Source organism: Numida meleagris, chromosome Z, assembly GCF_002078875.1.
Source record: "Numida meleagris isolate 19003 breed g44 Domestic line chromosome Z, NumMel1.0, whole genome shotgun sequence".
NCBI lineage: Eukaryota > Metazoa > Chordata > Aves > Galliformes > Numididae > Numida > Numida meleagris.
In genome coordinates, this window is record NC_034438.1 from 2,233,977 (window position 1) to 2,245,946 (window position 11,970).

The window sequence follows — 11,970 nt, forward strand, 5'->3', positions numbered from 1 at the left end:
CTCTTTTCCTTCAGATCAGTGAAATCAATTTCTGCATTGAAGTAAGCAGCAGCTCCTGGGGACAGGCAGGCTGCACGCTAAACCATTACCATAATCTTTTGCAACTAATCGCCAACAGATGTCACAGAGAGCACCACGGCTGTTTGTCCGGATGCTGCCCGGTACAAATGGCCCGAAGTACATTTGATGCCCTTAAGGTGTCGACACAATTTCTAAATTTTTCTACCCTCCGTAGCTTTTTCAGGTTTTATTTAGCACAAAACTGCTTTTAAAAAGTCAAATGTTTATAGTTTGTGTGGGGGTGGCACGCAAAGAGGAGGGCTCTGGGGACCCTTGAGGAAGGTGGCATTTGAGGTAAAATCGGAAAGCACAATCTAGCTTCAAATTGATCCCATCTCACAGTGGCTCTGCAAAAATATCCATGTATCTTCGGGCCTTGGAAGGTTTCACAGTAAAGTTCAGCTTTAAAAGCAACATTTTAAAAAGAAATCACACAACTATCCACAAAGCTATAAAATATAATGCTTAACGCTATAATGTAAGGATGAAAAATAATGTAGGTAGTGGACTACTAGCTCTTAATGGGCTCAGCATGGGCAAACCTTATTGGTTAGAGCAGTTTCTTTCTTTTCCTCCTGAGGAAAACAGAAGGCCAGATTCTTAGGCAGCTGACACTGAGTTCACCCCATGCTCTTACTTCTGTGAGCAGTGGAATTTAATGTGTGAAACCAGTACTGTAATCCATATGAAGTAAATAATTAGCAATTACCTTTCTCCTCAAAGAAAAAGCCCCAAATAAGAAGCGCTCCAGACACATCTAGAACTCATCTTCACAAACTTGATCAACATTAGACATGTAGGTGTGGAAAAAAATTGATGATTCCTCATTTCTGGCTTTTGCTCTTTTCATTTCAGTGATGCAGTAGATGCAAAGAATCATTGTAATTATCATTACAATATTTGCATTACCGAAGCAAGAACACCAGGGAAGAAAAAATACGATCCAGAGCTTGGACATGTAGAAAGAGGAAAGACAGATTCCCCGATCAGTCATATTCTAGGTGGTAAGGGCCTACCAAATCCTGATGGGAACGCTTCCTGGTGAAGAGCACAGAGCTGCTCGTGTTGGAAGGGATCTTGAAGCTCCACCAGCCTCACCCTCTGCAGTGGGCTGGTTGCCTCCTCCCCACCACCAGCTCAGGCTGCCCAGGGCCCATCCATGGCCTCGGGCACCTCCAGGGTTGGGCATCCACAGCTCCAGGTAGTGGTGCCAGGGCCTCACTGCCCTCGCGGTAAAGAATTTCCCCCTCAACATCAGACCTAAATCTGCCCTCCTTAGTTTAAAGCCATTCCTCTTATCCGTCTGATATTAGCTGGATGAAGTGTTTGTACCACATATGGAAAAAAAAATGATAAAAATAAGAAGTTCAGGAAAAGAAGAAAGAATTTTATTGAAAAAATTGGTTTTACAAATGCACTGCTACGTGAACCACTGAAGACAAGACCGTGCTTGCTGAAAGGTCACAAGAGTGCCATCCAGCCATGAGAAGAGTAGGGCAGAAAGCTGCAGAATATACTAAGTCCCAAATGTTTCACTAGTGCAAATAAACAGACAAGAAAGAAATCTTCTATTCGGGCCACTTCAGGTGAACTAGAGTTTCTGGGTTTCCCGCATATCACAAGTCAGCATTTCAATCTGCTTTGAGAACTCTTCCTCCAAGGCATTCTAGCAGGAGAGAAAACCAACAGGACTCAGTGATTGCAAAGCAGTTTTTGTATGTTCTTCTTACACAAGCACATGTTAGACGACAATCAAACCTTAGGATATTATTAGCACTGACTAACCCAAGCATCCAAGTGGAAGCTCTCACTAGTCCAAGTAGCAGTGATCTCAATTGCCACCTATGGATAAATCTCCAAATGAAGAACTAAGTATGCTCAGTGCCCTTTATACCGTGCCCTAATGGGACAGCAGATATCTTCAAACTGAACTACAGAGTGCACACACCCAACAAAAGCCTGACTTGCTGGTAAGGGGAGCTTGCCCTGCAAAAACAAAGCAAGTACTTCACAAATCTGAGCAGTCCCATCTGAAAATGTACAGAGTATTTAAAATGCAATTAGAAATCACATTTGAAAGGCTTATCACTGAATCCCTTGTGCTGTATCTACAAACAAGTACCAACACAAAGAAACAAAGACAGCTTTTATGCTCCAGTATGGACCAGCTCACTCTGGAAAGCTTTCTGCTGACCTTCCAAACATTGCTAGATATAATGTTTCCCAACAATGCCTGCAGGATACACAAGCGTGTATGAAATGAGCATTATGTTCTATAGGGAAAAGTCCCTGTTGCCATCTACAAGGCAGCTGTTCAATAAAACATGGGCCTTACTACACTTTGAGAATTCAGGAGCAGTAATAGAAGTTTTGAGACTAAAAAGCTGCAACGCAGTTGAGTGAATAAACATTCTGACAGATGAAGCAGACAAAATGCAGAGAGATATATGCTTAATCCCCATCATGTCCAACTGCCTCAACACCTCTAGGTATCCTTCCTCCAACAGTTCCTCCTACCAATATACACTGCTTCTGTCTTACCAGAGCAAAATTTCCCTCTAGAGATCATTAAGACTGCAATCCAAGGTTGATAAATCCACAAGCAATTAATGCACATAGATTGTCTTCGTATGACAGCACCCATTTAAATCTTTGTGAAAGATAAAATCTCTTACCAGTTCTCGTTTTGCTTCTTCAACCTTCACTCGTGCAATGGAAAGATTCTAATGAGAGAAAATGGCATGAAAATCAATATTTCAACTTGAATTATAGAGTTCCTGTATCACTGCAAGACTCTAATTATGTGCCACAGGGGAATTCACGGATAATGAAATCAGTTTTGTGTATGCTTTTCACATACAAAAGGTACTGACATTAAAAGCCTATTATCAGTTCACTTTGAACAATCAGATCTTTTCCAGGAGTCTGGTATGGCCTAATATCTAAAAAAAACACCTATTTTTCCATGCTACCCAACAGACTAGTTTCTAAATACATCCAGGAATGAATTTTCCAGAGCACAATAAGCTTTTAGCACAAACCATCCTTCATTCTGTCTGCACCAGAAGCAGGGCATTAGGGCTCTCCCTGTCTCCACTGACAGGGAGTCAGGGGAAGGAGGAATTGGGGAACCTAATGCAATTTGAACATCCTGTTTTGCTTGAGATGAGGCAGCTGCTTCTTTGACTAAGATGAATTTAAAGGAGAAGCAGTCACACCCTCTCCCTTCATCCTTTTCTTCTAGAAGGGAGACGGCAGTGTTTGCATTAAGAAGTTACAGGAAGATGTGTTGAGGGGCAAGACCTCTGTGCAAGGGCTGAAGAGGTGAAGAGAGAATGGTGGTCCAGCAGACCTTAGCTCACAACACACACGATGCAATTCATCACAATTTCTCAACTTTCAATAAGGTCCCTTGTTTCTCTGTACCCCTGTGCTCCATTTATAAAAACTGGAACAAGCCTTTTTCCCCTCTCAGAGATTAGCCACATCACACCCTCTGGGCTTCTCAGATAAGGAGGTAAGAGGCACAGTATTAGGTAACTCAAAACTGTGACTATTTTGTTTACTGTTTTATCTACTAAACCTAAAACCCATTCAACTGTTTGCTCCAATTTTTACCAAATCTCGCTGGAATCTCAGAGAAAATCCTTAACACTCATATGTAAAAATAATGGCAATCTTCCAAAGGAGACCAGAAGTATTTGGGTTTAGCTGTCTGAGTCATCACAGCATAGTACAGATATCACACACACCCCAGATTTAAGCCCTGTTTGCCCATCATTTCTTTAAGCCACTATGAATTTTTTTTCTTTTAAACAGAATTACTCTCAATTGAAAGCCTTCTGCAACACTGGTTCATCCTACCTGAAATGGGTAAAATCCTTTTTATAAAAGCTGCTTTGCAGAGCAGCCTGATAGTAACTCTTGGTGACCAATAGCAGTAAAAGCCAAAATTTAAAGCGAGGAACAGGAGGACAGGGCCTCTCAAAACTGCAATTCGGTCACATAGAAAAGAACATGTGGATTTTTTAGCTGTTGTTTTGTTTTCCAGAAGGGCTGAATACCCAGCACCCTCAGAGAGAAATCAAAGAAAATGATGGAGCAGACAGTACTCATACAAGCTACACTACATGTTTAGGGGAAAAGGTCTGCATTCAGGTATTTCTTCATAATTTTTATAGCCTTGCTTAGGAGTCCCAACCTTTGCATAGGGAACTGTCTGCCATTTTGACAGCCTGATTAAATGTATATCCTAATGCGTTAGTATACCTACAAAATTTTGTTAAACTCAAGAACTGTATTTTCTAATTTTCAGCTAATTTACCTTGATACTAAGTTCAATCAGCCAATCTGTTGAGGCCATGTTCTGACACATTTTGTTAGAACAAGGTTTATCTGACAAGCATACAAATATTTTTGGCTTTGCCTAATCAATAAATAGCCCTCTGTTTAAGTAAAGTCTTTAGTTAACACCATTAGCAGATATTTAGAGAGCCTTCTATCCATTGAAATAGAGCAAGAGTTTCCTTCCTATTGTTAAGTCCATCAAAATTGATTGGATGGCAAATATAAAAGAACAATGGAAAAATAATTACAGGAGGTAGATCTAGATAGGGCTCAAGTTTCTTCTTCACATCCACAATTTCTTCCCGCATTTCAGCCAGTTTCTGTGAACAGAGCAAAGCAGATTATACTCCACAGTCTTCTTTGTATTTCACTGATTTACACCACTTAAATGATTACAATTATCTACAGCGTTCTGGAATTCACAGATGTTGGTTAGAGCTCTTGTGATGCTTCTCAAAACATAAACATGGAAAACTAAAGATCTACCATTCACTCAGCTATCAGTCAGCCAAACCCACTACAAATTTTACACAGATATTTTCCTTTGCTTTCTGAAACCACACAGCGTTGTTTCTAACAGCATAACCCCCTGATCTCACCTCCCTGAAAGGAGAGGAGATTTCAAAGGAGGCTCCACCAGGCAGATGACTTTCAGAGTTAACATCACCACAGGTCACACAGAGAACAGAGCCAAGGAAGAACGTGCATTCTCGAGCTTATGGCTTATTTGTGAAAGCACAGTTGGTTTTTTTTCTGATGCAGCAGGAAAAAGAAAAAAAAGAAATCCCCAACATTTGCAGTGCTTTGGTCATTCTGTAAACAAGAGGAGGTAATTTCTCCTGGAGGCTGAAAGTTTATCACATTACAAAGCACTTAACTCTTTTCAAGTATTCGATCTGAAGCAAAAAAAAAACAAAAAACATTCAGAAGAGGAAGTCATTCATGCTGCCTATTTCAACTGAGCTCTTGGCAAAGCTCATAGAAATGCCAGTGAGTCAAATATGCCCTTTTGCTGAAGTTTTAGAAGATGACAGAGGTCAGATAAAGACTAGAAAGTTCCCTATGCCACTTTGTATGTAGAATTCCAACACAAATGATTTTTGGTTAGCACCGTTCTCAAAAGCTGTGCAATGTCAACATTGCCACCCAGTGCTGCTACTTGAGAATGACAATGTAAAAAAAAAACAAAACAAAAAGAGATCAGGAAACCTACTTTCATTGTTCAGCTTATTAGGCAGAGAAAGCTATAAAAAGAAACAGGGAAAAAGATTCAAGTTCCCATTAGAGTAAGCAAATAACGTTAAAGTGTGCTGAGTGCAGACAGGAGAACTCAAACATGTTACAAGTGCACAAATAATTCAACATGAAGCTGGAGAATCTATAGCTAGGCAACTCAAGAAGTGTGTTTTTTCTTTTAACACATTCTCCTGTTGGGCTTACCATTTAGACCAAAAAGCTGTGTCTAAAGTCACAAGAAAAAGGCACGCAGTGGTTTGGGATCTAGGATTCACTCAACCTTCTCCTCCTCTTGCTCGGAAGTATTTGAGAAAAGGTTTTCTTTGCACAAACTAGAAGCAATGACCTCGGTCATTTTACCATTTTCTCAGCTGAACATGAGCTGACTGTGTGCACAGGTGGCCAAGAGGGCCAGTGCCATCCTGGCCTGCATTAGCAATGGTGTAGCCAGCAGGAGCAGGGAGGTAATCATCCCCCTGTATTCAGCTCTGGTGAGGCCGCACCTTGAGTACTGTGTTCTGTTTTGGGCCCCTCACTGCAAGAAAGACATTGAGGCACTGGAGCGTGTTCAGAGGAGGGCAGTGAAACTGGTGAGGGATCTGGAGCACAGGGCTTATGAGGAGCAGCTGAGGGAGCTGGAATTGTTCAGTCTGGAGAAGAGGAGGCTCAGGGGGTGACCTCACCACACTCTACAGAGTGTGAAGGAAGGTTGGGATGAGGAGGAGGTCAGCCTCTTCTCTCAGACAACAAACAGGAATCAAGGAAATGGCCACAAGTTGTGCCAGGGGAGGGAGATGTATATTAGATACAAGGAGAAGCTTTTTCTCTCAAAGAGTGGTCAGGTACTGGAATGCCCTGCCCAGGGAGGTGGTGGAGTCACCGTCCCTGGCGATGTTCAAGAGGCAACTGGACGAGGTGCTACGAGATTTTATTAGATCAGTGGGTAGGAATGGTGACAGGTGGACGGCTGGACTAGATGGTCTTGTAGGACCTGTCCAACCTTGTGATTCTATGATTCCATGATCTAGTAATTGCAATACACAGGCAGCTATGTAACGAAATATATTCCACGAAATATCCATTCTGTTTAAAACATGGATCATTGTAGAAACATCCATCCCGTACCTACCTCAGACAGGCTCACTAACGACTGATGCATCAATGATTGGTCTAACCCCACGGCAATAAGCTGCTCCTACAAATAGAAAAGAGCTCGTACATAACTGATCACAAAATGTAGCAGAGAGGAGAAAGATTCTGCCATTTTGAGTGGAACAGGCAAATAAGAACACAATTTACTAAGACTACAAATATGTGCCATTTGAATCATAGCTCTAGATGTTATATGAAATCAGTTGCTACTAAAATTTATACCATGAATAATAAATCTTTACAGAAAATCAATGGCAAGGTTAGGAAGAGGTTTCCCAGTAAAATGTCTTAACACTAGTTCAGTGTTTTCTATCTGGTATTTGCCACGATATTGGAGAGCATCCAGGTGAGGTATTCAAACAGGTTTCCCAAGGAGCTGGTGGAGTCACTGACCCTGGAGGTGTTCAAGAGTAGATGCTGCACTGAGCGACACGGACTAGAGAGGTCATAGGCATGGGTTGATGGTTAGACTACGTGATCTTAGTGGTCTTTCCAACATTAATGATTCTATCATAAATAAAGTGTTCATCTATCCATCATCATACAGAACAGGTGAAGATGACAGGACAACTTCTGTCTTCCACATTTAATCATTTATTAATCTCGAAAAAATGTCTCAGAATTTTGGCACAATTTACCTTAGTGAATCATATGCTCTACTGATAACTTGTCTGTATACCCTCATACTATGGTACATCACAATAAGCATAAAGTAGTCTAAGCTATTAATGTTTTCAGTTATAGAAGAAAAAGTGTCCTTCCATTTACCATATGATGCTCTGGAAAAGGAGCATAAAAATAGAATGAACAATTGAAGTGTGGTAAGTTGTCCTATTAGACCAGAAGTCCTACGTCCAGGAGTTTAAGAAGCTCCAGGGATGTGCTTAACTACAATTTTGGACCCAAACAACTATGACTGCTGCAACCTGAGACAGCTTTACATTCGATAATTCCTTCCACTTACCTCAGTAGTCTTAATCCTAATTTTGAAATCCTCAGATTTGTCTTTCAGGAACTGCAAGTTAAGAAGTCGGCTCTCAGATTTGGCTCCTTCCACCTCAACACGTGTCTTTGCTTTTTCAAGATCCCTTAAGACAAAAAGAAACAAACCTTTACAGTCAAAGAGATACCAGCGCACACACGCCACTTGGTCACCTATGCTCAAGCTAAACTTCTTAATACAACCAACACCAAAAGGAGATAATGAAGAAAACGTTTTCATTTTGCTGTGAGATTTCACAGTGGAAATATCCACGGATATATCCACCCACCTCCAGACTCACAAAGGCCACAGGATAAAAGGTCAGGAGGAAAGCCATCTGCATAACAGCAGTCACACATAATTCTCTAATTCAGTTAGAAACCTATTATGCACACTAAACTTATGAGCTAGACAGGCTATGGCAAACCTTGGAGAGACATGCAGGACTTGTATCTTTGGTACTACTAACAACTTTGACTGACAGAACCAGAAAATAATTAGTATGGAATGGAACTGTGAAGATTATCTGGATCAACGTCCAGGCAGAGCACTCATGCTATGCTTGTCAAAGCACTTCAAATTACATCCTTTGTGGAGTGGACTTGATACTGTTGGCTTCTGTTACTATTATTATTATTTTTAAATGTTTCCTGTGCACTGGTTGAAGTTAATTCTTGGGCATTATAGTTTGTATGTTCTGCCTGGGTCCTTCATTCTGACTACAAACCTCACAGTATATTTGGTAAGAAAAAAAAAAAAAAAATCAGATTTGCAGTGATAGAACAAGGCACAACAGGCAGAAAGTGGAACACAGGAAATTCCATGCTAACACAGGGAAAAAGTCCTTTACTGTCAGAGTGACAGAGCACTGGAAACAGGCTGCCAGAGAGGTGATGGAGTCTGCTTCTCTGGAGGTATTCAAGTTGCACCTGGATGCTGACCTGTGTGACCAGCTGCAGAGAACCTGTTTTAACAGGGTGATGGATTCAACATTCTCTAGAGGCTCCTTCCAACCTCTACAGTTTTGTGATTTGCCTTTAACCTCAGCTGAAGGCAGTGAGTGGAAGATGCCAGCCCACATCTGAAAACTGTCTGTAAACTATTTTTAGTTTAAAACGGATTTAATTGTACCCTGAAACTCTTTTTGACTAACGGATGTGTCCATAGAACACAGCTTTTGACTGATACTTCCCAATATTATGAATTAGGAATGTGTCAAAAAACTAACAATTACTCTTGTTAGTTATCACAAGAAATGCACCACACCGCAAAGATCCACAGTATTGCTTGCATATTTCCCCTTTTTCATCCATTACTCACTTCTCTAACTGCTTTTCCAGCATCTGTATAGCAGTCAGTTTTTTCTGTAAGCTGAACAATTTCTGTTCCATTTCTCTGTTTTTTGATTCTGCGGCATGTAGTTCCAAACTCCTATCACCAATGGCACAGAAGAAGCTGGGGAACAGATTGGGAAGGAACAACTCACAGTTATTACTGTTGTTATTTCCCCCACCCATCCTTACCACAAAGCACTTGTTTTTCTCATGTTATGATACATCAGGTAACTAACAAGCATTTTAAGAAGAAAATATAGTACGTCCCTGAGGATATTTGCTGTCTTTAACTACGAAAATTTTATCTGGAAGGGGAAACAGTCCAGCAACCTAAGTACTGGGAAGGGCTAAACAAGACCTGGCATTCAAGCAAATACAACAGCCAGGCCTGAAATAATTACATGCTCCACTCAAGGCTTGCCAGATTGCTTTTGAAAGAAACTCTATTTAGTCCTTGAAAACCTATGTCCCTGGTACACAACCAGAAGTATTTCGGTCACTTACTCTTCCCAATGGTTCATAACTGCTTGCCCCTCTAGCTCAGAAAAAGCTTTAAGAGCAAAGCTCTTAAAAAAGATTAAAGGAAAAACATTGGATTTTGAGGCAGATTTTGCCTTCTCCTTACTGACAATGCTCAGTGCACTTCTGCTGTTACAGTTTCAAGTCAGACAGAGAAGCTCTGAAAGAACAGACTAACAGTTGCCATTTTTCTGTGTCTGAGACAAGGAAATCTCCTTACATGAACTGAGGCCAGATAAGAAACGAAAGAGATGAGCTGAAACTGAGTCACCAGCTACATTTTCACAGTCCCTGCTTGTCTGAACAGTATGAAAGCTGCTCTAGCTTGTGCTACCTAGCATAAGAGTCCTAGTGGCAACATCCTACAGCAACTGACCACAAAATTATAGGCTAAGAAGAGATTTAACTGAGGCACCTTTTGGGCTTCAGATGCTTTCCTTACTGGGAGGGATGTTAGAGCTGTCAGAGCCTTGTGCTCAGTTTCTGTGTTCTATAAAGCTGCCCATGTGGTGCAAAAATGCTGGGTAAGTAGGATTCCTGGTGTGGAAACTCTTTGAAATGGCTGAATTGAAAAAAAAAACAGAGGGAAATGGCATAGACCACCATTTCTAATGCACACTGGGAAGAATTACCTGCTAAGAGAAGTGTCCTTTGTTTCAAGTATCATTGCACTGTCTACCAGGGTGTTAAGGTAGGCAGTGCCTTTTCTGGACAGACTGGATGGTGAAAGACCGAGGCTTTCTGTAAGAAGGCTCTGCAGATATTCAGCTAGAAAACAAACAGAACCAAAAAAGACTTCTTTTTAATACTGCTCTTCTTTTAGGCTCTAGGAGGGACTATCCAAAGCTACAATACAGTTCTAGCCTAGAAACTTTGTTTATCTATCCACAGTTAGGGAAAGAGCCATCCTGCTTGTCATATCAAATCTCTATTAGTAAAAACATTCCCTCATACCAGGGGAGCCTGAATTTGCAGAAGAGCTTGCATCCATGCCTGTCTGTCACTGCCCTCATTCTCTAACAGCCTAAATTGACTGTACAGTCTCCATCATTATTAATTTGATGGCAAGTCACAAGAAGATCTGAAGGAAAAAAAAAAAATCAAGTAGGATTTTACAATGTCAGTCCTTTCACAGAAAAGTGCAATTCCTTTCTGAACGAAGCCAATGAAGGGACCATCCTTTAGCACATGTAAAAACACATGATGGCTCCTTGTGTGTTTCCTGGAGCAAGTGAGTGGCACATGATTAGACACACGCTCCAGGCAGTATAAGCAAAACTTAATCACTTCACTGCCATTTCAAATTCCTAGGTGCTTTCCTAAACGGCTGATTAGCATCAGCTCAGACTCTTCAATCAGCTGTGGGGCTGCTCCTCTATCTACCCAGCCAACATTTCAGCGCTGTGCTATTCAGCCCAGTAGGCTAGGAGGTCTTAACAACTAATCTAGTTGTCCATATTTACAGCCTGCTCAAGCCAGCATAAAAACTGGCTCCTGACCAACCTTATGTTAGAGTACATTTTGCTGAAAGAATGGATTGCATTGCAAGAAAAGCTGCAGCACAGCAAATGCTTAGCCTACTCCTATTTCTTTTTTAATATAGTTGATCTCCCTGTTTTAAGGAAGACTCTACAAGATCACTATGAAAAATTCTATGAGGAGGCTAACAACTGGAGCCTTTAACTTACCATCTGCTTCATATTCTGCTGCCCTTTGCTTCATGTCTTCTATCAGAAAAGAAACATCTCTCTCTCTTTCTTCACTGTATTCTACAAGCTCACACAAGACATCAATGTTCTGCGTGCTCACTTCAAACTGCGGCATCGGCTGATTTTCAAATATTTTCTTCAGCCATGAAGTAACCTGCCAGAGGAAAAAAGAAAAAGTAAGAAGAGCCCGGTGAAAAGGCAGACACGCACCGCCGAGCAAACGTCACTCTGAGTTACACTGAGAAGAAAACCACCCAGGCGTCAGAATCACACGGCACTAACGGGTGAAAATTCCGGAAACAACAACTTTACGAGTCACATCATTCCGTCGCCATCCCCCGGCCCCACCGTTACCCGCTGCAGCTTCTCCTCCATAGCGACTTCCTCCGCTGCCGCCTCCTCCTGCCTTGAGCCTCCCGCCGCCATCCCGGCATTCCACGCGCGCAGAGGGCGAGCCGCAAAGCCTACTGGGAGCTGTAGTGCCGCAGTGCCCGCTGGGAGACGTAGTGCCGCAGTGCCTACTGGGAGCTGTAGTGCCGCATTGCCTGCTGGGAGCTGTAGTGCCGCAGTGCCCGCTTGGAGCTGTAGTAACGCAGAGCCTGCTGGGAGCTGCAGTGCCGCGGAGGGGGGG

The 11,970-nt window shown here is 41.9% G+C and overlaps 1 protein-coding gene across 1 annotated transcript; it reads right to left on the reverse strand.

The window, feature by feature from the left end:
- HAUS1 (HAUS augmin like complex subunit 1) lies at positions 1,427-11,867 on the reverse strand. The gene is made up of 9 exons (XM_021381456.1): positions 11,694-11,867; positions 11,319-11,493; positions 10,263-10,398; positions 9,098-9,232; positions 7,760-7,883; positions 6,773-6,838; positions 4,656-4,727; positions 2,736-2,783; positions 1,427-1,726 (listed from the first exon to the last, which is right to left on the reverse strand). Exons 1-9 carry the CDS (start codon positions 11,763-11,765, stop codon positions 1,652-1,654), a joined length of 903 nt encoding a protein of 300 aa, XP_021237131.1. The 5' UTR covers positions 11,766-11,867; the 3' UTR covers positions 1,427-1,651.

Coding starts and splice junctions, on each gene's coding strand:
- HAUS1 (XM_021381456.1), bottom strand. CDS start 11,765: ATGGCGGCGGGAGGCTCAAGGCAGGAGGAGGCGGCAGCGGAGGAAGTC. Junction 11,494..11,693: donor TGGAGGAGAAGCTGCAGCGG/GTAACGGTGGGG, acceptor TTCCTCTGGCAG/GTTACTTCATGGCTGAAGAA. Junction 1,727..2,735: donor AAGAAGCAAAACGAGAACTG/GTAAGAGATTTT, acceptor CTCTCCTGCTAG/AATGCCTTGGAGGAAGAGTT.